The 25,977-nt window shown below is 34.8% G+C and overlaps 5 protein-coding genes across 5 annotated transcripts; 2 read left to right on the top strand and 3 right to left on the bottom strand.

The window, feature by feature from the left end:
* The first annotated feature begins 4,377 nt into the window (after window positions 1–4,377).
* Window positions 4,378–5,725, top strand: LOC21385532 (ethylene-responsive transcription factor WRI1). Its single transcript, XM_024175872.1, has 7 exons — window positions 4,378–4,635; window positions 4,720–4,802; window positions 4,972–4,980; window positions 5,089–5,177; window positions 5,310–5,383; window positions 5,466–5,516; window positions 5,620–5,725. Exons 1-7 carry the CDS (start codon window positions 4,385–4,387, stop codon window positions 5,723–5,725), a joined length of 663 nt encoding a protein of 220 aa, XP_024031640.1. The 5' UTR covers window positions 4,378–4,384.
* A 220-nt stretch (window positions 5,726–5,945) lies between these two features.
* On the top strand, window positions 5,946–6,890 carry LOC112094578. Its single transcript, XM_024175868.1, has 2 exons — window positions 5,946–5,955; window positions 6,013–6,890. The coding sequence occupies exons 1-2, from the start codon at window positions 5,946–5,948 to the stop codon at window positions 6,585–6,587; spliced, it is 585 nt and encodes a 194-aa protein (XP_024031636.1). The 3' UTR covers window positions 6,588–6,890.
* A 1,473-nt stretch (window positions 6,891–8,363) lies between these two features.
* Window positions 8,364–10,882, bottom strand: LOC21385531. The gene has a single exon (XM_010113788.2). It carries the CDS (start codon window positions 10,635–10,637, stop codon window positions 8,607–8,609), a length of 2,031 nt encoding a protein of 676 aa, XP_010112090.1. The 5' UTR covers window positions 10,638–10,882; the 3' UTR covers window positions 8,364–8,606.
* A 536-nt stretch (window positions 10,883–11,418) lies between these two features.
* LOC21385530 lies at window positions 11,419–15,521 on the bottom strand. Its single transcript, XM_010113787.2, has 8 exons — window positions 15,159–15,521; window positions 14,712–14,898; window positions 14,361–14,458; window positions 13,780–13,885; window positions 13,333–13,550; window positions 12,963–13,005; window positions 12,243–12,496; window positions 11,419–12,084 (listed from the first exon to the last, which is right to left on the bottom strand). The coding sequence occupies exons 1-8, from the start codon at window positions 15,359–15,361 to the stop codon at window positions 11,658–11,660; spliced, it is 1,536 nt and encodes a 511-aa protein (XP_010112089.1). The 5' UTR covers window positions 15,362–15,521; the 3' UTR covers window positions 11,419–11,657.
* Window positions 15,522–19,565: 4,044 nt separating this feature from the next.
* LOC21385529 (V-type proton ATPase subunit d2) lies at window positions 19,566–23,173 on the bottom strand. The gene is made up of 10 exons (XM_010113786.2): window positions 22,834–23,173; window positions 22,155–22,275; window positions 21,684–21,791; window positions 21,462–21,564; window positions 21,261–21,341; window positions 21,079–21,164; window positions 20,900–20,959; window positions 20,758–20,806; window positions 20,262–20,396; window positions 19,566–20,058 (listed from the first exon to the last, which is right to left on the bottom strand). Exons 1-10 carry the CDS (start codon window positions 23,012–23,014, stop codon window positions 19,927–19,929), a joined length of 1,056 nt encoding a protein of 351 aa, XP_010112088.1. The 5' UTR covers window positions 23,015–23,173; the 3' UTR covers window positions 19,566–19,926.
* Window positions 23,174–25,977: the final 2,804 nt, after the last annotated feature.

Genomic DNA, 25,977 nt, shown 5'->3' with positions numbered 1-25,977 from the left:
ACTCAATGGTAATGAAAAACTTTAATAGGGTATATGTGTGAGATTTTATTCATCTTTTCGTTGTGAATGCATAGAAAAAAAATCATCTCAATCAAAATTAAAATGAAAAAGTTATGATATTTTTAAGAATAGAAAAAATATTATTCATTAACTTAAGTTCGAGTTTATGAATTCGAGTTAAAGGAAAAACTTGAACTCAAATTTAACCCCAAATTCAAATTTAAACTCAAATTTTATAAAAAAATATAAATTTAAATAAAATTATAACTCAAATTTAAATTTTGTCTGAGTTTCATTCCAAAAAATAACTTTTAAATCACGAAATTACCAAACTCGGAAAGTTGAAACGGTGTGCATGCAAAATAGCCGAATAAAAAATAGACTGGATGAGAGGTGGCCACGTGTCAGACCGTCGCTTACGAGGGACGCTCACTGACGTAATTGGGGAACGTGGCTTGGGCCTTGGTGGGCCTTGGTAATAACTCTTGGTATGCACATCACTTTTGGGAAAACAAAACATGTCGTATAAAGGCAAACACATTTTGATCTCGCAAACGACAGCTTTAGATATGAAATCAAAGATCATCATATAATCGATACATTAAAAACGACATGTCGTATAACACAACAATGGATGGATTTTTTCCCCATGGTACAACCCCATATGGACCCGCTCGAGGATAAAGACAACCTCTTCTTCTTGATTCAAGGTGAAAAGGAAACGAGAGGAGACTCTCAACCATTCCGATATATACTTTAGAAAATAATTATACATACTATTTATACCTAATAAATAGTTATACATACTATTTATACCTAATATGCATTAATATCTTATTATTGTTATCCATATACGTTTCGTTATAATTTTGTTTGTTTTGAAAGAAAACTTTTATAATCTGATATGATCTCAACTTATTTTTTGTTTATAATTTATTAAATGTATCAGTTTTATAAGAATTTTGAATTTAGATTGAATTACATTGTTGTTGATACATCTAATAGGAAACGACAAGGCGTCTGTGGCAATGAGGAACAACATATGCTTGCATGACAAAGTTGAAAAAGTACATATATAGATTACGGTTCGTTCATTTTATCAATTTAAGTTTAGAATTCGAGTTTTTCTACAGTAAAAAGTTCTAAAAAATAGTTACATATAACTTTTTTATCACAGTAAAAAGCTCTCACATAAAGTCACATCTCAACTCGAATCAGCGAATTAAACGAGCCCTACACTTTTGATGAACGACATCATACGAAAATGACATCTCTTGCAAAGTTTTAAGTGACTTAACCTGCAATTATGATAGCTTGTTTTTTAATGTCTTTTTTTTTTTTTTTCTAAATGACAAGCGTTGTATACAAATGTAGTTGGAAAACAGGGGTTATTCTTTTGGAGTGTAACTTGAGTGTAGTTTTTAAGTTAAATTTGAGTTATAACTTGAGTTGAAGTTGTAACTTGAATAAAATTGAGTAAAGTTGAATAAAATTAAAACTTAAAAGAACGTGAACTTGAATAAAGTTAAAATTCGAGTTGTTTTTTTTTTTTGAGTTTTTTGGACAAAAGAACATGCCCTATCATTGAAGAAACATAGTAGATAAACTACATAGTTGGGACTTGGGAGAAGACAAACATAAAATTAACTTGTCGTATAACGAATGATGCGAATCGATATAATACAAGGACGATATGTATACAAGCTAAATTATTAGAAAACGACGCAATGAAAAATGATTTTTCATACACAAATGATTACATGCTACAAACGATATAATCTCGAATGCAAATTACAACTCGGAGAAGACATGATGAAGCACAATGCCACGAATAAACGACATCATTTAAAACATTTTAGAGAAACTACGTGTCGTGTACAAACTTTGGAAGATTGATTTCATATTAACTCCTTGGTTATCTCAACATGTATGTATGGTTTTATTAAATATTTTCTGAAACATTTAATTTTTTTTTCTTTCCTTTTTTCTATGTTTCCGATGATATGTAATAAAGATTAACAAAATATCATTTGGTTTATCCCGACCTCCGTACGTACCATTTATCAACAGCATTTCACCCAATAATTTTACTAGAACACAAACTAACTATTAGCCAATAGTGTTAGCATGAGATTTCCTTCAAAGCATTTCCATTTAATTGCCACAAAGTAGATTTTTGTTTCTTCATCCTTAACTTTAAAGCTTCTCCCTCTTTTATTTTTTCTTTAACTAACCGGCATTTATGCCCCTTAACGATACGACTCGAAACCCGTACGAAATTAGTAGGTTTGAGTTTATCATAAATAGGTACGGGTCAAAATCAGGCCGAACCCATAAAACACGATTAAATAACATGTCATTTTCATGTTGACCCGCCAACTCGCAATTGACCCACCATAACCCGTTTATTAAACGTGTCATATTTGGGTAACACAAATTTTATTACTTATTTTATAAACATGTTCAAAAATAGGTTCAGAAATAGGTTAACACGACCCATTTATCACATATTTTATAAATAGGTTCAGAAATAGGTTAACACAATCCATTTATCACCCATTTTATAAACGGGTTGACAGGTAATCAACGCGTTGACACGACACGGTTATGACCTGTTTAATAAACGGGTTATTCGTGTCATGTCGTGCCAATCCGCCAATATACAGGCCGTGTTTGGATTTTGTATTTCGACACGATTAATAAACGAATCGTGTTCGTGTCAGACCTATTCATGTTAACTGAGGGGGTTAACACGACACGAACACAACCCGTCAACACAAATTGCCACCCCTACTTTTGTTTGCTTGACCCTTTACCCGTAAACTATTTTATTAGGCACTCAGTACCTAATAAAATAGTTCATGTTCATAGTGTGAATAAACGATAAATATATAAGTTTATATAAAAGGGGGCAAAAATTCGGGGGTGACTTCAAATTAGTGTTTTGTTATTGTGTTGCGTCCTTTTTCAGTCTCTCTTACTTTCCCATCCCCTCCTATGTTGGGGAAAAAGATGAGTGGAATTTAAACCACAGATAATCAAGTGGGGTCATGAGCTGTCTTAATTAACAACTTTGAACACAAGAAATGTATTAATAAATGCAAGAAAGAATACAATAAGATATGACATTTGTGAATATTCTCATTTCTCATAGAGAACATCGTCTTGTGATCGGGCGCCGTGTGGGGAACAAACTCCAAGCCCGACCTCAGGAATCTGAACAGATGATTATTAAAACATGAAAATGTTAATTAATAATAATCAGTTATTTGTGTAAAAGAGCAAGCCAAAATATAGCGATGAACTCTAAGAAACATGCACTCAAGTCCACTAATATATATTTATATATATATATATATCTATCTTTAGCGTTGTGTTGCTGCTCGTTGACAAAACTTTCATATATTCTTTTTCCCTTTGAGTCCAAGCAAGTAAGAAATGTGCATGGGAAGGGTAGTTTCTGTAGAATTATGATGCAGGTTCTGCCAAAAACATGGTTTGTTTTGCATGCAACTTGACGACTTATTTTAATAACTAAAATTCAAAGCTACTGTAGTGTGTTTAATTTTGTTCTTTATTTGTTCCAATCCCGTCATTGTATGCACTCTTTTTGGTGTTTATTGTTGAATTAGTAAAAGCTTGTTTGACATGCATTTAACACACGCATGGGGAGTTGAATCTTGTGCTACTAGTTAACTAAGAGATAATGGCTTTTTAAAAACCAAAAAGAAAAAAGAAAATTAATAGCTAATGACAATTAATCACACACATAAGAGCAATATTAGAAATTGATATTGCTAACTACGTTTATACAGATCAATAATTATATTCAGTAGTGCCTGATATAACTCACATGAGAATAATTATAAAATAATATTTAGTAGTATTTGACACCATAATTTAGATGAGATAATCTTGTTTTAAATGTATGTTAGATGTCGCTTGAAGAGGTTAATAATTCCAAATTCATTGACTGAAATTTTCCTAATACTGCCCTTTTAAACTTAGGCAGCAAGCAACAACATAATTGGCCGGCCATGTGAATTAAGAACGTTATACATTACAGCAAAAAAAAAAAACCATGAAACTACTTGCAGTTTTAGGTGCTAATGAAAAATTTGTCTTATATATTGACTCGAAAACATCGTCCCTCTTGTCTTTTTATAGTTTAATAATAGTTGTGAAAACAAAAACAAAACACAACAAACAGACAAAACAACATTACGTACACATAAACCATGTCATACTTATATATATATATATACACATAACTATTCCAACGCTCCACCAAGTCAAGCAGCCAAAGAAGAAAGAAAACCCGCACAAGAAAGATCAAAAAAAAGGAAAGAAAACTCAGAAAGAAAGAAAGAAAGGAAAACAAGATATGGAATTGATGATGCAGGTAAAGAATGAAGAGAGCAGTACTAGGAGACGACAACTTTACAAGGCGGATGGTGATCAGGCTCAGGTGATTAAGAGACGACGAAGATCATCAGATCAAACTGCATTAACTGCAACAAAATGTGATGATAGTACTTTTAACGAGACTCAACAGCAACAGCAAGTGCAAGGTGATTATCAAACTTCCCCAGCCACCACTGTGAAGAGAAGTTCGAAATATCGCGGTGTTAGCAGGTGTGTTTAAATGTGAAATTGTTCGTGTTTTTTAGTTGTTTTAATTTTAATCGATTTTCTTAATTAATCAAATTGAATCGACAGACATAGATGGACTGGACGCTTTGAAGCACACCTGTGGGATAAGCTCTCTTGGAATGTAACTCAAAAGAAGAAAGGGAAACAAGGTAGATAAATATATCATGATTTTTGGTTATTGATTTTCCTTTGCCACAAAGAATACTGTTTCTGTTTATTTGTTTTCTCAACTGGAAACTGACTAATGAAGACTTGTTGGAACTTTTACGTTGCCTTTTCTATCGCGCTTTGGAATCGGTTATCCCGGCGCGCGAGCAGTTTACCTTGGTGAGTGTCGATCTAAGTCTTTTAGTAATAAGTTTATGGATATATGTTCAGTTGTTGATCTTAAGTAGAGGCTAGTGACACATATATACTCTTGTCCATGTTTCTCAGGAGCTTATGATGAAGAAGAATCTGCAGCAAGAGCATATGATTTAGCTGCACTCAAATATTGGGGCACGTCTACTTTCACCAATTTCCCGGTATGTAAGCTTTTCTTTTATTTCATTATTATTATTATTTTTTATTTTTTATTTTTGCATTCATTGAAAAGGTTTGATGATCATCATCATAATCATTAATCTCGTCTGACATGCATTTGATGTTGTTTACAGATATCAGACTATGAGAAAGAGATTGAGATCATGCAAACTGTGACAAAAGAAGAGTATCTGGCCTCTTTAAGAAGGTATGACTAATATCTTAATGCACTAAGCAAGCTTAATTTTGCCAACTTTTGTGTATTAATGTTAATTGTTAACGTGTTGCAGAAAGAGCAGTGGTTTTTCAAGAGGTGTATCCAAGTACAGGGGAGTTGCAAGGTGATTTACATTCTCTCACAAATGTCTTATTCTTGATCAAGAATTACTAATGGAAATATAGTTCTCTAAACATTGTTTGCAATTTTACATTTATGTGATGCAGGCACCATCATAATGGTAGATGGGAAGCAAGAATAGGGAGAGTTTTCGGAAACAAATACCTCTACCTTGGCACTTACAGTAAGTCACAGTCTATAACTCCACAGTAATTAGATCAACATGTAATCTTCTTCTTTTTTTTTTTTTTTTTTTCAAGCAAAGAACCATTTAATCTTGTTTGTCATTATAATAAAGGATTTTTCCTTACAATATTTTTACAGCCCCACGATAAGCTTATGTTTTAAACCATCACAAATTATGTTAGTTTTAAATACTTTTTTTTTTTTTTTCATTTTGGTGCGATTTTGACCAGATGTAAGGTTCAAAAATATGCGCATAAGTCATAAACTACTGTAAGAACCTCCTTTTTCTTAACGTTTGATCTCATCAATCAAAGGTACCCAAGAGGAAGCAGCTCGTGCTTATGACATAGCAGCAATAGAGTACAGAGGCATCAATGCAGTGACCAACTTTGACTTGAGCACTTACATAAGATGGTTAAAGCCAGAAGCAGCAGGTAATCCGATCGGTGGTCTTGAATCGGAGGTCGCAACAGAGCCTCAAACAGTGCCACCAATTACAAACTATGCACCAACAGATCAGGATCAATCCCCATTCTTGAACACTGGTAATGCTAGTAATTTCATGATCTCTGATAATGACTTGAAGTACCTTCCCTCAAAGCCAGAAGTAGTCTTCCAAAGCAAAACCCCTCTACTAAGCAGTCCTGGCATTTGCACCAAGTCAGCTTCTCCAACTGCTCTCGGTCTTCTACTTCGGTCTTCAGTATTCAGAGAACTGGTGGAGAAGAACTCAAACGTTTCAGAGGATGAAACCGACGGTGAAGAGATCGCATATAACCAGACGCAGGTTGGTTGCGATAGTGATGATCAGTATGATGGATTCTTCTTTGATGGGATTAGTGATATCCCATTCGTCTGCAGCTCCAACAGAGATGGCATAGAGGTGTAAGAAGGAAAAGAGCTCCATTCTGTCGTGGTCACTGTTACAAGGAGAATGAAAATAGCCAGGCAATACGTGGTTTTCCTTAAACTACAAGCTATTAGCTCCCGAGTTGGGGATGTGAAAATAACAACGAATTTCATTTGAAAAAAAAAAAAGAAAAAAAAAAAGCGTAATGATTTCTGTTACTAGTAAATAAGAGAATTGGTCCATCAATTCAAAAGTATTATTGGGGACTTTGATGGTCCAAGTTAAATTGTACAAGCTTTTTGCAACATTGGAAAGATTTGCAAGGTAATCAGATCCAAACGAAATACACGTTTGCACCGTACAAAACGAGACTCTTTTGGAGGTATGTAAGATGAAAAAGTGTTATTTTTCGTTGATTTTCCTTCATACCTTAGAAGGTTGCCAAGACAGATTGAGACATTGTCTGTTCATTTTTTTTTTTGGTGCTAAAAAAAGGGTATATGGTGGTACACTTTGTCTCCTGGCCCTTCGGCTGTAACAGCAATTCCAGAGACCACCGAATATGTAAAAAATGTTTGAATTAATCTCTCACTGACCATATTATCTGTTTATTAATAGTTACAACTTACTAGTGAACAGACGAGATTAAAGTTGGGTTTCTAGTTATTTATTTATGAGTAATATTAGAAATACCAACTCAAATTTTAACTCTTGTGTACCAATTAATGTGACATATAAGTTGTTATTTTTTTATTAATAGATGAAATCTCTTATCATTTATTGACGTGACAATGTTTTAGACACCTATTAATATAAAAATAAAAACTCACATGCTATATCAGTTAGTACATAAGAGCTAGTGCCGTAGTTAGTGTCCCTGCGTTATTCTTTACTTATTTATTATAGAAGTTCATGTCAGTTGCAACGGACCAAATCTCCTAACGCCATTCAGTTGACAGTGGTTCAAGTATTTAACATTCCAGGCACATAAACAACAGTTCGGAAACACCCAAGCGCTAGAGGAAAAAGAGTATTGTTGGGCAGTTCCCAAGAAAATGTATAACACTGTATTTTTGTATCCTGAAGCACAGAAACTGCTACCTTAATAACTGATGGCGCATCGGCCGTAAAGCACAGAAAATTCAAGGATGCAAATAGGATAAAAGTTTTGAGCGTAAATTCAGTAATTAAAGCGTGTGAACCAGCATATTTACGTTGCCCATCCACACTCATGAAAGTCCCTAGCATCCCTGGATTATATTCTTATAATGATGAACAAAACAAAACAAAACCCTCTATGCTCCAGTAAAAGAAAGATGAACAATGAAATCAGGTTATAGTATGTTCATGTGTAAAAGCAAAAATCTACCTACTAAGCTGCATCAACAATTGTAAGCGTCAAAGAGAGAAGCCATGTTTATTATTCACGTGCTGAAAACCAAAGCTATATGCATTGTTCATCCCACTGCACACAACTATTTCATCATACTAAAAAGTAGAAAGGGAAAATCTTTCACCCACAAAGGCTTCAGTTCTCAAGATATAGAATTTGAATACACTACTTCTCTTCTGGAGGAAACACCTAAAATTTCTATTAGGAATCATGATGTAGAACTATGAGACTATCACTGGGATTTTATGTCCCTAAAAGTGGACTGTGACACAATGAAAAGTTCTTTCTGGCCCAATAAAGTCAGCTGCAAGGCAAACATCTCATCATCAAAGTATCAACATTTTTCACGAAACACATATTATTAACGCATAAGTCAGTCTAGCAAGAAAATTTGACCAAAAAAAAAAAAAAGACATAAGTGCTGAACTTCCGCCAAACTGCATGTTTTAGATTCTATGATTAAAAACAAAAGTTGACAGAATGCACTTTGCAAAAATCAAGACCAGACGCCGCAATTGGTTAACAGGACAAAGCAACAGCTCACATCAAGAAAAGATTTGAGCAAACTGAATTCTAGTTTCTGACCTCAGGTTTAGCTCTTTTACAGAAATACTGGTGTTCTATTGTCTCCGAACGATACAAACTTCATTTCCTCTAAAACAGCTTCAAAATTGCTTTCTCTTATTTCTGAAAAGCTCGTCTCTTTTTGCATAAAGATAAAAGAAAACAAAGAAAAATCCCACGGATATGGAAACCGAAACCCATGGAAACGGCGGATCCTTGAAACAAACCAGTGACGCCTCCAATTCCTGTGATGCAGTATAGACAAGGGAGTGGATGCCATATAAATCATGATCAGAGGACCTTAGGTAATACAAAGCCGTCTCAAAATCCAAACGAGACAATGCAGAAACTGCCTTATCCAGCTTGTACTTAAACAAGTTCCATCTTTGTATGAACTCAACATGCTGATTATGTTTCAGAAGTTTTCTATCCCCACCATGAGCAGCCATAGATTCAAGAACATCAATGGCACTTGTTATGCTATAATTCAACGACGTCAAAAGAACATTTCTCCGTGCAGCATCTTTCTGCACGAAAGACAAGGACGAACTCTCAGAGAACGGACCGAAAGGAGTCTGCCCAATACTCCATGTGTAATCCACCAAAGTAGTATTGTGTCTAGGGCTCCATAACATATGGGTCGGCGAAACTCCCCACATGCTCTGCAGAATCGAACCAACAAGCTGACGCTCAAGCTCTCTCGTCTGCGTAAACACATGGCGGCCATTGCAACTATAATCACTCACAGTTTGGGTATTCTTTGTCCTCACTGCAATAACCATGTCTTTGAAAGCAACAGACTGGTGATACCGATCGAGCAACAAGATTGAGTGGACGTCCAAATCAAACACATAAACTGGAAGAACCCTTCCAAAATCCTCCTCAGGAATCGACGCCACCCTCCTGAACTCGTCTGCGGAATCCGACAATATCCGATGCAAACGCTTCGAGTCCAAATACTCATTCACAATCATAGTATAGTTATCAAAGAGAAACCTAGACGTATAGGAATTGGTCGACCGGGAAATGGCGAACGAGCAAATCGGACACTCTGCATAACTCACTCTATAAGTCTTAAACCTCAAAGACTGATCAGCCAACAACAAGCCACTATCATTAACCTCATCCATAAACGTCCTCTTTATAGCTTTCCAATCCAACCCACTCGGATCACCATTCTCAGTCCCGTAAACATGTATAAGCTGAACAATCAAGGAATTCTCAAAAGGCACAGGAATTCTCAAAGAAGGAACAAGAAGAACCTGGTAAGCGCTCCAGACCAAGGACGCCAAGTCCGCAAGCAAAGCCTTATCCGATTTCGGCCGGCCATGAAGAGCCGCCAAGGGATGAAACTCGCCTCTGGGAAGAACTCCGTCGCCGGAGATCGCAGGACCGTAATCGACCGGTCCGGCACCCAAATCGACCCAAATATACCTCTCCTTCCCGGTCCAGATGCTCCCCAAACACTTGGAAAACGCAGGGGAAGAATCTCCATGGCCGTAGCTATAAGCGTAGGGCTTGGACTGTTGACCTAAATTCAAGAAATAGAGGTAAACTCCATGGACGGGCTTCTCCTTCTCGAAGTCCTGACGGATGATCTGATCGACGGAGGAGTAAGGGATGGAGAGAAGCGGCGATCGGAGACTGGAGGGAGTTTTGTCGATCTCCGATTTGAGGGCTTTGGAGAGTAGAGAGGCGAGGGAAGGGGAGTGGGAGACGTCGAGGTGGAGGGAGTGCTTGACGGCGAGCTGATGGAGGAGGGAGTCGAAAGGGGTGATGACGTGGAAGTGGTCGGAGTGTTGGGAGGCGGAGAGGAAGGAGTAGAGGAGGGAGGAGGCGGACGAGGGGAAGGAGTCGCCGACGAGGCGTACGTGGAGGGAGAGGGAGACGGAGAGGGAGAGCAGGGAGTGGGTCTTGTCGGAGTGAGAGAGGAGGGAGGAGGAGGAGAGAGAGAGGGAGGATTTGAGGGAGGAGGAGAGAGAGAGGAAGGAGTCGTTGGTGGCTTGTGGGTCCAGGCGGGATTGGTGGGAGAGGAAGGTGTCCAGCCCTATGATCGGAGATGATGATGATGAACTGATACTGTTGCTGAAGATCAATAGCAAGAAGAAGATGGTGGTGGTGGTGAGGGCCATTTTTGGTCTGCAAGAAGGAGAATCAAGAATTTTGGGTTTTTTTTTTTTTGGGTGTTGGATGATATTGAGAGAAAAGAAATGGGTTTTGGAGTGGACTCAAGTCTCACCGGAGCTTGGGAATTGACTTCTGAAAGGGCCACAGGGTGGGTGAGCACCACTGTGGAAATGGAAAGAAAATGGCTCGTCGTATCTGTGGTGCACTTTTTTTTTTTTTTTAGTAGAACGATTATTTGGCTTAGTTGAGAAAAGGGCTGTTATGTAGCCCAAGTATCATTTGTGTCATTGTGTCTAATTCAAGTCGAGATTAGTTTCATGCTAAACATCATTACGAAAATTTGAGATTTGAGCACTCCCATTACACAAATGCTCACAACGCCAATACAATAAAATAAAACGTGTCAGTGAATAATGAACCATGTTATATAAGTGAGTGAATAATGAACCATGTTATATAAATGTTGAGTATATATTGCCTTCTATCTACATATAGTCTTAAGTATACATTTGTCTTCAACCTTCACTTTTTGACACAATTAATGCCTTTTTCAATTCTAATTTTACTACAATTAAAAACTTTTATGAAAAGTCACGTATAACTTTTTCTGCTACAGTTAAAAACTCTCACGTAAACATCTCAACTCAAATCGGCGAACTGAACGAAACCTAAGTGTGGTTAGGGACGACATTATTCTTAACAAAGTGAATATGGAGGAAATTCTAATCTGATCACCGCAGGTGGTAATTTCGTTGATTTCTTCAGGCGGTTAAACTGGAAGGATGATAAAAGAAAACCATTTTTGATAATAATCTCGCAAAACACAACAGTAAATTGAAACTCTCTCCTGGAATTAACCACTATAGATTAGCAGCACCATTTCCTCTGTAACTCCAGTTTCCTACTTGCAAAGCAGAAGCAGCAATTGGTTCTCCACGGTAAAGACAACGAAACCGAGAAGAAAGAGAGATTTTAACTACTCTTTTTAACATTAGAAACAGAAGGTACAATCGTACAACTAAATTCTAGTAGGCCACTGCCTCATCCTCATCTGTATCACTATAAGACTCTGAATCCCAAAATTTTGAAACATGATCATCTTCGGTTTCGCGTTGAGAAGCAGGGCAAGAAGCACTAGAGAAATCCTTATACCGTACGAGCCCCATTCGCGGACCATAGCTACCGGTGACAATTCGACAGCCATCCACAGCCATGGCAGAACATCCAGAAGCGACACTAGGTTCCTCAGGAAAACCACATGTAAAGGAATTAGTTTGTGTGCCAGTGTCTGCCTCCCAAACATTTACACAAACATCCTCTTGACCTGCCGTGACTATCTTATACGGATCCATGTGCAACAAAGTAACTGGCCCTGTGTGTCCATCCAACTCGGCTATTGGTTCTGGTCTTATTACTGTTTCCTGATTTCTCCTAACATCCCAAAGCATTGCTCTGCAAGAATTAAGCACATTATAGGGCTAAACATGTTAAGACTCTTAAATCAGCTCATTCGGTTTCAATATCGGGAAGCATACAGAAAGACCAACAAAGAATAGTCATTTGACACGGTGCACGAGGTTAATGGGCTGCGTTTAGTGCTTTTATCTTACCTGCCATCACCACCAGTGCAGATTAAGGATTTTGAAGGCAAGCCCTCAAAAGAGTACAGCTTTGTTTGATGGACTGCTGCAGTCATAACCTTTTGCATGATCCTCAAATCAATTGCAACAACAGATGAACCAGCAGCAACATAGATCAGTGCTTCATGGCACTTCATGTTTACAGGCACACCAGGAACAGAAGTCATTCCCACACAGCAAGATGAACGAGCAGCTGATGATGTAGTCGTGTCCCAAACCCTCACCTTAAACGCACACATATCAATGTCCTTACGATTTTATTTGAGAAATAATATTATTGAGTAAGATTGAAACTAATTCTTCTCTATATAACCAAAAGAAAATCATGTAAAATTCACTGGTTAATCACTCAAAAGGTGAAAACAACTATAGGTATGGGCGGCATATGCCCAACACAAGAGTTTGTGTATATGTTTAAAGGAAATTAAAATGAGTGGGATCCAATAGAAAAGGGTTTTACCTATGCCAAGTAAGCCTAAGAAATAATAATTTCTCAATAACTAATGACGCAGAGATCATTCTTACAAGGGTGAGACTAAGTTATGTGAAATTATGAGATTAGATTCATTATTATCTGATTTGTAAGATTCTCTAACAAAAACAAATCCACTTAAATTTAAAACCTCACTGGCGATGCTGAGGAAAAATCCTAATAAAATCATAAAACATGGACGTTTTGGAAATAAATACCTTAGAATCTTTTGAAATAGTCGCCAAAAGAGAAGCCTTGTGTCTGAAGGACGGACCAGTGAAGAGAGGCAACAAAAAAAAAAGGGATTAATTAGTGTTACCACAGGTCAGACTTATGGGGCATTATGCGGAGGCATTTGTTGAAATACAATACTTCTGAATTAATAAACTATAAACAAAACACAGAAAAGGTTATCAGTTAATGATTAGTAATCCACTCCCTAATTTATCATTTACTTGCTCAATTTGCAAACAGTGCACTAATAAGGGTGGAAGATAGCAGAATCATTTATATAAATTTTGGGGTATTGGGTGGTAAAAATTGAAAATCTAAGAACTGCATTAAGCTCGTTAAGAAACCAACTCATACCCAGCAACAGACATCAACTTAATGGGTTTTCCATGCCCATATAATGTAGCCTTTGGAGAATGCTGACCACGTTTACCACTGGAGCTGAGTGACCAAAGGCGAACAGTACCATCTTCTCCTCCACTAGCCAAAACTTTCCCAACACCATCACCTAGCAACTTATCTGATAGTGCTGAAACGGGGCCACTATGACCTTTGAAACATCTTTGGCATGAACCCTGCAATGAATTAGGAGTATGAATAGCTGGTTTGTGACCTACGATTATCAAACATCTTTGGCAAGATTTATGAGCTGCACTATCACCATATCTTTCCAAATTGGTTAAGAAAAGCACCAAATTAGGTGCAGGAAATTGTTGGTTTCAGGTGACTATTAAACCTTAAGAACGAATATTCCAATAAGATTCTTTGTAGAGGGAATGTTAAAAAACTGTCAGTTCATGTTACCTTCCACCACAGACGAATAGAACGATCACAGCTCGAAGTCACCAAAAAATTATCATTTCTCTGGGACTCGCTTCGAAATAAAGAAGTTTCATTCAGTGGAAACAACCTGCAGGTTCCCCAGTAGTTAAAACATTAATCCACAATATGCTCTGTAAGAAGAATACTTTGACACCCCACTCAGAAACAACAGAAGAAATAAAACATTCCTTATGTGCCATATTACATAAATCAAAGCAACAATCAAAGAACATTGTTGCGAAACACATACTTTGACACCCCACTCAGAAACATCAAAAGAAATCAAACATTCCTTATATGCCATATTACATAATGTTGCTGCTTAGATGACATTTTCTCAGCATTTTATAACGTATGATCTGCATAACTTTGGCCATGCAACATGAATAATGCTTTTTCTTAAAAATGAAAAAGTAAAAGAAATGACAATGTGACAATGTCAAGACTTTTAACTTTATTCAAGAGAATTGAAAAAACTTGCAAGTATTATTGATGTCACACAACACAAATGATCCATATATTTTTTCCTTAATGAAGCACGAAAAACCATGCAAAATTCTAACCTCATAGACGTTATTCTAGCATTGTGGACATTTCGTCTCTTATAAGATACTCTTGAATGATAGAAGCCATCAATCTCCACCATTTGTATCGAAGGACCCTAAGTCATAAGCACCCAACCAAAACGTTACAGTGGACATAAAACAAGGTTGAAAATGCTCAATTAATCTCTTCTATAGTGTAAAATTGTAAGTACTAAAACAAAAACAAAAACCCTAAAAATAAACAATAAATAAATAATAAGATACTGTGATTTTTTTGAGAACGTTCCAATAATTTAAATAAAAAAAAAAAAAAAGTCTCAAAGCATTAGGAAAGGAAAGGAACAAAACAAAGAAAAAAGAAGTAAATACCTGAGAAAAGATAATATCATTTTTGTCAAAGATCATATGATCAAAAGATTTTGAATCCGTGAAATATTCAACGTCGAATGGATTACTAAACTTGAACTGATGAACTGCTTTACGCCTAGCTAAATATGCTTCCCTGACTCCTGATGTTTGAGAGCAAATCGAAGTTGCTTGTTTCTCCCAATGTTCCCTACACAAACAAAGAGTTGAATCAATATTATCAACCACTACGCGAAAGAAACGCCTATATTCTATTCTCGCAACAGATTATTCAGACAAAAAAAAAACTCTCGCAGATTTGCTTTAGCTAACAGAATGATGAAATTGAAAACGTTTCTCAAGTGATTTCCTTTTACCGTTTATTCAATCAAACAATTGGATCGAGCATTTCCAAAAGAAGAAATACCGATGAAAAGAGGGGGAAGAGAAAGAAATGAAGAGAAGAAGAACCTGAACCAATGGAACCAGACGGAGTCGGAGTAAGCGACCTTTTTGAAGTACTTGCAGGTCATGGCCATGTTGGAGAGGTCTTGGAGGCCGAGGTGGCTCGCGCACTGAGCCAGTGAGTCCAAATTCACATCTGTTATGGTCGTCCGCGACAACCTCTGGCTTTGGATCGTCGGCGTAGATGTCGTTGGTGATGGATCCGCCATGGCCGGAGCTTGGTTGAAGATGATTGCGAAACCCTAGAAACTGAAGAAAGTGGGAGGAAGAAGATGGAATTTGAAGTGATTGGTGAATTAGGAGAAAGGAAATTTTTGATGTACAGAGCAGCATATATTCGTGTTCCCGGTCCGTACTTCATTGATTGATTTAAAGTGAAACAGTCATGATAACTATATGGGAAGGAAAATAATGACGGGTTTGAACCCAAAAATTATCCGAACCCTTCTTTGGTTGCAACCCAAAATATGGGAAGGAAATGACCGGTTTGAACCAAAAATCATACCAATTACCAACCCTTGTTTCATTGCATAAATTTTTGCATTTGTATTTGAGTTTTTAGTTTATTTTAAGCTAAAATTGAAGGTTTTAGAGTCTTTAAGAAGACTTTGGGCATGTTCTTTTGACATTTTTAGTTATGCAATTTGAGTGTAGATTTTGAGTTGAGTTTGAGTGATAATTTGAGTTGAAATTGTAATTTGAGTTTGTGTTTGGTTGTGTACATTTGAGTTATGATTTGAGATAAAAATCTTTTTGAGTTTATGTTTGAGTAAGTCAAAACTTGAATTTGTATTTAGACAGTATTTTAATAAAAACTCAATGCTGATGAAAAATTTTAATATGGTATATGGGTTTAGTTTTATCCGTCTTTTCGTTGTCAACGCATAAAAAAATCATCTCAATCAGAATTAAAACGAAAAAGCTATAGCATTTTTAAGAATACAAAAAATAATGTTCATTAACTTGAGTTCAAGTTTCTGAACTCGAGTTGAAGGGAAAACTTGAACTCGAGTTTTAGTCTCAAACTTGAGTTCAAACTTAAAAGAACATGAACTCGAATAAAGTGTATTTTTTGTGAGAAAAAACACTATAGAGAACCATTAATCATGATTCAGAATCAGAGACGAATATAAGAAACAAACGTCTCCTAATTATTGTTTTTTCTAACTCTATTATTTATATTATTATATAAAATTTTAATGCCATTATAACAAAAAACAACTTTAGAATACGAAAAATAACTTATAAATTACAAAAAAAATAATCCGTAAAGTATAAAATATAATTTGCATGTTACGAAAAATAACCTGCAGATTATGAAAGATAACCTGTAAATTATTTGTGACATAAGATAAATTTAACAACAATCGCAGAAATAAAATAATATTACTTTATTGATGATATTTTTAAAAATTCACCTCTATAGAACTTGTCATTCTAAAAAAAAAATTTGAGTTAAACTCATTTTTACTCATTTTTTAAAAAACTCATAATTATAATAATATAGCCAAATACATATTTAAATTTTATTTTATGTTTAAACTTTATATTACTACGCGAGTTAAGCCAAAAAAAATCTATATAAATATAATTTCAAATCTAAGAATTTAAACCAACACACTTCGACTCCGAGAAAAGAATTGGGCATGAGAAAACAAACAAAACAAAAGGAAAAAAGAAAACTGACACATGTCCAAATACAGAAAGAAAAAACAGCGAGTGCCTTTGAGATTCGTTTAAAAATAAATTTATTTTTTGTATAAAAATATAAATAAAAACTTTTTTAATCTTAGATAAAATTTTTTTTTAAAATGTGTTTAATAATTTTATCAAGAGATTATTTTTAGTATAATAAAACTCATTAATATGTCTCAAACTGCTCAATAAAAGAGAAAACATAAATAAAAAATGAAAAAAGATTAAATTTTTCTCTCATTTTATACTAAATTAAAAAAAAATTTATTTTTATTTTTTATTTTTAATTATATTAAACGTCATTCTAAAATTTTTTTTTTTTTTTCAAAAAACATGAAAAATAAAAAGAAGAAAATTTTAAACACGGCAAGCATGTCTCTCTATTTGAATAAATTAAAAATAAAAGATCAGAGCAACTCACGTTTTTAAATATGATGACGTTTTTCTGAACCAAACGACATTCACGACAACTGACATGTCGTTTTTGTGTCGGTAAAGCTACACGTAACGTATTCCTTTTCTTAAAAACGCTGGATAGAAACGAGACATGTCAATGATCTTTTTGATCAACTTGCGGTCTTTTCTTAAAGGATTAAACAAACAGTTCAATAAACTCCCACTGTCTATTGAACTCTATTATCCTTAACGAAGTTGATGACGTGGCACGTCACTAAAAACTAACTAAAAATATTAATATCTAATTAATTTTATAAAAATATTAAAATTAAAAAAAAATCTCAAACAAAAATTATAAAAAAATTAATAAAATATATCCCCTTCCCCAGTCATCCACGCTCCTTTCTTCTCCAAACGATCTAATAAAAAAAGAAAATATATCGAGTAATTTCAGAATCAAAAGAACCTGAAGTAGTTGAATTGGTGAGATGGTTAGATTAAGAACATATTAAATTCATTGATTCGAGTTTTTAATTTAAATTGGGATATGATTTTATGTGAGGATTTTTTCACTATAATAAAAGATTAAATATAATTATTTTTAAAAGCATATTAAAACTTCAATTTTAAACTCAAATAAATGAACGGAGCTTAAAAGCTTGATGACTCTTCTGAGTGATTTTGACTCTGGGTCAGATTCCGGGTACGATTTTGAGGACCATGCTGCACACGGTTTGAGTGGAAAGCATCGTCCATGAAAGCACATCATCGTCGTCGTAGAAAAATGGTCGGAGACCCACCGTCAGTGCCCTTCAAGATTCCCCAATAACTAAGGGCTTGTTCTTTTGAGTGAAAAATTAAAAAAAAAAAATAACTCGAGTTACAACTTTATTCGAGTTCATGTTCTTTTAAGTTTAAACTCAAGTTCAAATTCGAGTTTAGGACTAAAACTCGAGTTCAAGTTTCCCCTTTAACTCGAGTTCAGAAACTCGAACTCAAATTAATGAACAGTATTTTTTCTATTCTTAAAAATGCTATAACTTTTTCGTTTTAATTATGATTGAGATGATTTTTTTTTCTATGCGTTGACAACGAAAAGACGAATAAAACCCGACCCATATACCCTATTAAAATTTTTCATCAGCATTGAGTTTTTATTAAAATACTATCTAAATACAAATTCAAGTTTTGACTCACTCAAACATAAACTCAAAAAGATTCTTATCTCAAACCATACTCAAATGTACATAACCAAACACAAACTCAAGTTACAAGTTCAACTCAAGTTATAACTCAAATTCAACTCAAGAATTATATTCAAGTTAAACTCCAAAAGAACAAGCCCTAAATCTCGTTACATACCCCTCTCGACAATCTCCCACACAACTCCCTATCCCCCAGCCCAAATCTGGACATCCCTTCCTCTCCCAACCAATGTGATGTTCTCATATTTTGATTTCACTTTTTTTTTTCTTTTGTTTGAATGGTAGTAGCAGAACTAAGAACAGATTTGGATCTGTTTGGTTTTAATTTTACTTTTTTTCGTTTGATTTGTTTGGTTGTGTTTAATTATTTTTATAAAATTAATTAGATATTAATCATTTTAATAAATTTAATTAGATATTAATATCTTTAGTTAATTTTAAATAATATGTCACGTCACTAATTCTGTTGGAATAATAGACAAAATTAAACACATAAAGTGTTTTAAATTATTTTTTATTTATAAGTATTTTACTCTGTTTTAAAAAATCAAGAAACATTTTAAAATATGATACATATTTCAGAGATATTTATGAAAACAATCCTTCCTTAAAAGTGCTGGATAGAAACGTAGTTGTCACACATAAAACAAAGAGCTCTCATTTGCATGGAAATATAATAAAAATAACCTGGTTATTTATTATTAAAGATAAAGAAAAACAACATAATGTCGTTTTCAAACAGGAAGTGCAACAAGAAACGACATTTGCCTTTTGCTTTTCCTTGTACAGGTCCGTCCTTGAAGATTCTGCAAACGATGTGTTGTTGTTTATTGTAAAGCGAGGGTTCTCTTTTCTCTTTTAAACTTTGTTCACTTCGCAGATTTAAATTTTTAATTTGAGTTAAAATGTGATATTTTTTAAAACTTTTCATTATAACAAAAAAAAAAATTAGATGTAACATTTTCTGAAAGTATTTTATTGTAGAAACATAAAATTAAAAATTTAAATCGATAAAATAAACAAGATGTAAATGTATACGACATGCATTATTTTTGGAATAATGGATAAAGTTGACATGAAGAGCAAAAACTGATCAGCATCAGCTGACCCGCTGGAATAGTAGAAAATTTCATATATAATTACCAAGTGTAGAAACACATTACAAAATAAATACTGAATCATAATTGGAATGTAGTCGCAACAGCGACTATTATTAGTATACTGGATCACAAATTAAAAAGTCAACCGGTACATCCTCACAGCCAAATATATCTCATGAATACCAATTTATGACATTTTGCCTCTAAAGAACGAATATAACACATAGAAAGTGGTTCCTTGCAACACACCCCACAACGCACAACAGTGTAACAGCACCCATCTCTATGATTCTCGCTATAATAAGATAAAAACGGGGGTGAAGAAGATATACAGAAGATTGTGCAAAAGAACTTATGAGTTGCGGATCTGGGACCCAGCTAAAATATGAAGACCACACTGTCATGAACTCTAGACTTCTGGTTCTGAGCCACACACTCTGATATCCACATTAGGTTCCTGATCTCTTGCTCCCTCAATCTCATGTACGCGAAGAAAACGCCATAATGGAACTGCAGGGCCATGGGTAATTTGAGTGAGAAAAAAGAAGAGCCAGGAAAAGTCATGTCCAAGGCAAAAATCAAGGCGCCTCAAGATGAACTCTGATACGCTCTAATTATGTATGTAAATTGATCTGTTTTAGTCTATGCCACCGATGAGTGAGTAGGAAGCAGTATATGGCCAATGGCTGCTACTGCTAGCAACTAACACGTACCTGTTGCTCAAATGCCAAGCAATGCCTTTTCACCTCCTCTTCATAGAATGCCTTGTCAAGCATCTGGCTCTCTCCATAAGATAGTTTGGAGAAGATGGACTGATAAGGAGGATACTTTTCCATGACGGAACGGACCTGTAACAGCAAAGAACGGAAGCTTGAGTTGCAATATTAAGGAAGCTGGTACAAGTACAGAGACGGCATAAAAAAAAACCAATATGTCTTTAGTGTCAAATTACACAGAAGAATTTACACAGATTAGTGACAAACACCAAGTGAAATCGCAATTTACTAACAATTTCAAATTCTCCTCCTGCGAAAATTGAGTTCAACCAAAAGGGAAATATTAACTATAATTTTGCAAACAGTTTCCACTGGTTTAATGGTCTGAAACATGTCAAAGTTAATAACAAGTTAACAAGAATCGAATGTTGAGTTCAGACAGTGCAAACGCAAATAGGCATTTAATAGGGGTCCGTCCCTGCATGAAACATACCTGATCAATGTCCTCACAGACAGCAAGCTCCTCATGGCCGTAAGGATAACTGTTATAAAATAAGAAGATATCATCAGGATGATTCTCCAAAAAAAAAGGTCACTGATTCACTGTATACAATGTAAGAGAGAGCAGAGCTTACAGTAAACCAAAACTAGAGTACAGTTTCCTTCGATCATCTCGAGTAAGCTCAGTGCCAATGCTGCACACAGTGAACAGCATCAGTACTACGGAAAGACACTTGCCATTGAAATTTGAACATAAAAACAACCTACGAGGAGAATTGGTGAGGCAAAATTATTAACTCATCACCAACAATACCTATTTATGGTGATATTAACAGCCCTTCTGTCAGCCTCAAAAGCAAGTAGGTCAGACATGATCTCAGATGTGGCACCACCAAGTTTCTGTCAGAGAACAAATTGAGATGAATGAGAACTAGACTATACTGATATATATATATATATATATATATATTAAGAGATGCTTAATTCAACGCTCACCTGGCAAAACTTGTAAAAATCTTCAAGGTACGCCTTGTAAAGAGTATTTCTCATAATCTCAATGTTCATGTCATCCAAGTCCTTGAAAGGGAGAAATGTATCAGAAAGTAGAATAAAGTCAAAATAAACACCTAACAGGAAGAAGACAACAAGAAAAGGAAGAAAAGTAAGAGCAAGCAAGGCAAGACTGATAGTCTGTACCTCTGATGTAATGCACTCAGAGAAGTACGGAGCAAGTGGTGTATCAACTAGCACCAGCCTATAAAGCTCCCGCATATTCTGGGCAACTGCTAGGGTAGCAATGCTGAGGATAACATACAAATCTTTAGAAATAACTAATGAGAAAAAGTGGAAAAGGAACCAATAACACCTTTTGATTGTAAGACATGACAATTGAAATGCACCAAGGTAGGATGGCAATACCTGTCAAACATACCCAGTGGGTGGCATTTTTCCAGCAGTTCCTGAACATCTCTCTCGTGCAAGGTTCCGGTAACAATCAGGACAACATTGTCAATCATGTGACCATATCTGGAACAAGTATCAGAAACATATGAATTCCAAAAACTAAAAGACAGCCCATCTCTTCTTCAGGGAATTTCAAGCCTATAATATTATTACTTCACAGTTCATTCCCATACCAAAAACAATCAGGCACTTTAACCTCAAAACATTTTCATGGAAAAAGATGAATTAAAACCCAACTTCCAAAGCCCTAGAGTTGGCCTCAAACTTATATCAGGAAAAACCTGCCACAACCCCAGACTGCATTTGCTGAAACATATTCGATTTTGTTCTAACACATTCGATATTGGATTCTGATATTGATCAAACCACTTATATCTAACCAATTAAGTAAAAATGTAACAACTAACTATGTCAAAGTTTACTTACGTGATATACTCTAAGAAGGTTGAGAGGGGCTCAGTGGCTTGGCAAAGCATGTGCTTGTACTCATCAACCAGTTTAAGAGTGCACTTCTCCACAATTGTAGTTGTGTGCAGCGGAGATGGTTCTGCACGCCATTTAAAATACGCCAGAAAACAAAGATTAGCCATAGTGACTTCAGAAAAGCTCACTTGAGCGCGTGAACACTAAGAGCTTGTTTGGTTAGAGGATTCGTTCTCTGATTCGAATCATGGTTCATAGTTCACTACAGTATTTTCTCCCAAAAAAAACACACGTAAATCAAAAATATTCTAATCTCATGCTTCTAATCCAAAAACCAAAGCTCTAACTAATTTATCATTATAGCCCTCAAGTAAGTAAATCCAAATCACTTATTCGCTGGGTGGAGGTGGATCTAGCATCTTAACAATAGGCATATACCTAAACCAAACTTGAAATACTAAATTACATTATCAGTTTATAATGCTTGTGGTAACCAAACGGACTAAGAATCCAGCTGAAGATATCAAAAAATTCACACCAGACCAGTTAAATCCAAAATTCGCACTCCAATTTTTTCTCAGCTGGAAAAAACGAATCAAAATCGAAAGAGAGAAAGAAACGGAAAAGAAAATCGAGTTGAAATTGAACAAGAAGCAAAGGGCGATCGGGAAGAGGCAAGCACCATTTTGGAGGTAGGGCCCATACTCGGTGGCGGAGAGGTGCATCTTGATGTCGTCGAGGGTCTCGCACTGGCAGAGATTGTTGTAATCCGCCGCCGTGAGGAGCCCGGCTCGGTGTCCCCGGACGATGGCCTCCAAGTATCCGCCATGGATGTTGAATGTCAGAGCTTCGAATCCGTACATTTTTTGCTTCTCTCTCTGCACCCACTCAAATTTCTCGACGAAATTACGCGATCTGATCTGCGAGAGGTTTTTGATCTGAATTGGCGAGAATTGAGGGAAAGGGGGGATTTGGGGGAGAGAGACGTACGATATGTGTATGGTCCACTTCGGAAATTTCAGATACAGGGGAGAGGGGATTTTGTTGGTGTCCATACTCAATTGGGGGAGTATTGATTGATTTGGGCCCAATTGCTTTGTGGTTTAGGCTAAACCCTGGGCCCAAAACATTGCCAAGAACTTGAATAATTGTAGTAAATAGCGTTTTTAAAAAATTCACACATTTCCCCTAAAAAAAAAAAAAACACACACATTAAATTCATGAAAAGTCCTTAAACTTTCTTCTCTTTCTACCATTAGTCCCTGTACCAAAAAGTGTTCTAATTTAACCCTTAAACTCTTCAATTGTCTCAAATTCAGTCCTTCAGTTAAAATTCTTTTAAAATTTAGATGGAGAGCAAAGGTAGGCCCCGTTCATTTCGCTGATTCGAGTTTAGAATTCGAGTTTTACTACAGTAAAAAGTTCTCACAAACAGTCACATCTAACTTTTTTGCTACAGTAAAAAGCTCTCACATAAAATCACATCTCAATTCGAATTAAAAACTCGAATCAACGAACTAAACGGGCCCGTAATCTCGTAATTTGATACCAAATGATAAGCAATCTTGTAATTTAATAAAGGTTTTTCTTTGTTTATGAATTTTTTTCTTAAGGGAGCTCTATTTACCCTCCATGTATATTCTCCACACACACATTTCAATAAAATTTATTATCAAAAATGATCTTTACTAAAATTACATTCAAGTACAAAATGGTGAAAGAAAAATTCCTAATACATTTTTATAAGAAAAATATGAATGCAGCCTTCACGAAAGTCATCTTATTTAAATTGAAATTTGTTGATAAAAGCTCAAATGTTCTATGTATATATTGATCTTTCATTCTCTAATAAATTAGATATATGTTAGATGAGTTTTAGTTATTCAAAAAAGTAAAAAGGAAAAAAAATGTTTCAGTTCATATGTATGAAAAATTTAAATGTATGAATTTTTAATCATCCAATTTGAATAATTTAATAATTGAAATGACTATCAAGTCTTTTAATCATCTAATTTTATTAGTTATTGATAAATCTAATTGTATAAATTTTCTTATAAAATAAATTAGATTTTTAGTCTCTCTTTCGTAGTAAATGGTGGAAAGGGCATTCATCATTTTATTATATAGCTTAACTATCATTATTTTAACATTTTTCATCTAAATTTTAATAGAACTTTAAATAAGGGATTAAATTTGAGACATTTAAAAAGTTCATGGTTTAATTTAGAACACTTTTCATTACGAGTATTAATTATAGAAAGAGAAAAAAGTTCAAGGACCTCTCATGAGTTTAACTCTTTAAAATTTTAGAAGTAAATAACAGTAAAAAGATTATTTACCACGTAAATTTTATTTTATTTTTGATGAAGTAGATTTTCTATTTATGATTCATAAAAAGATTTTGTACAACATAAATTTTCTATTTACGACTCGTAAAAAGATTTTTTTATCACGTAAATTATTAATTTATTACTATTTAATTTAAAATAGTTTTAAAATTTACTATTTACTTCAAGTGTTTAGAGTAAATCTACTATTTATTCATTCTTCCTTTGAACTTTATCCAATTGTTCCCGTCAATTCATTTAATCCATTCAGATTGGATTAGATTAAAAAGATTTTTGTTTTCTTTCATGTTAATTTTGTTTATCTTTTCTATTATTATCACGACTGATTCTTTTGGGTTTTCTATGTGATTCTTGTGATATTGGTGAATTATGACAATTTTTTTTTTTTAGCATTCAGTGAAAAATATATGATCACATTGGGTGATATTAGTGTTGGATACTAGTGGTATCACAGTTAGATACTACATACTAGCAACCACTGACTGGCAACCGTTGGCGGTCGGTATCATAGTGGTTATCGATTGGTATTCACCAACTGGCAGTGGATATTAACTGGTATCGGTCGTGGATACCGATCGGTGTCATGTTAGATATCGGCTGATATCTTAAGAGTATGTTTAGTATTTTAAATATAGTGTGTTGATATGGCTGTGATATTTTCTGAAATAATTTATATTCTCTGACATATGTTAATCTAAGCATAAAATCTGTAGCAATTCCCTTTAAAGTCTTATTTGATCCCATTGTCCCTAAGTGTAAATTTGGTTTGATTGAGTAGGGGACTTGCCATACTTAAATTTTTCATAGAAGCGGTATAAATTCGAATGCCAAACATATAATTTTAGAAGAGTAAACTACGAATTTCATGCAATTTCACATATAAATTAAAAGAAAAAAATCATGTGGGTGTGGGTTAGCAACCTACTCTCGACTGTTGGTGGTTCCACCCCTAATTAGGTTGCCAATATCAGGTAATTGACCTTTAAAAGTGAATGTCAAGTACCAAAATGAGACAATATATCTCCTCACTTTTTTAAGACCCATTTGTCAAATGTATTTAGAGAAATTGTGGGAAATAGGCATCCATTTTTGTTTCAATCCTTGAGCTTTTTTGCTTTCTGAATCCTTGTTTTGAGTTTGTGTGTTTCAAGTTGTAAATCATTCTTCGTTCTGTTTCAATTTGTAAATCATCCTTCACTTCTTTTTTTCCCCCCCTTATTAGCTTTAATCGAAACAAAAAGGAAATAGCTTTTGGGTGCGTTTGGAATTGGTTCCAAAATGTTTTTATTTTTTGTATGAAAATGAAAACAAAAATGTTTTTATTTTCATTTTGGAATCATTTCTAAAAATGCGTTTGGTAGTTTTATTCAGAGATTGATTTCAGTTTTAAAAAAAAACTGAAACTGCGTTTGGTGGTTTAATTTTTAAAAACATGTAATAATATATTAAATAAATAATATTATTAAATATATTAAATA

Source organism: Morus notabilis, unplaced genomic scaffold, assembly GCF_000414095.1.
Source record: "Morus notabilis unplaced genomic scaffold, ASM41409v2 Scaffold2080, whole genome shotgun sequence".
In the NCBI taxonomy this organism is placed as follows: domain Eukaryota; kingdom Viridiplantae; phylum Streptophyta; class Magnoliopsida; order Rosales; family Moraceae; genus Morus; species Morus notabilis.
This window is presented reverse-complemented; position numbering and strand designations above follow the sequence as displayed.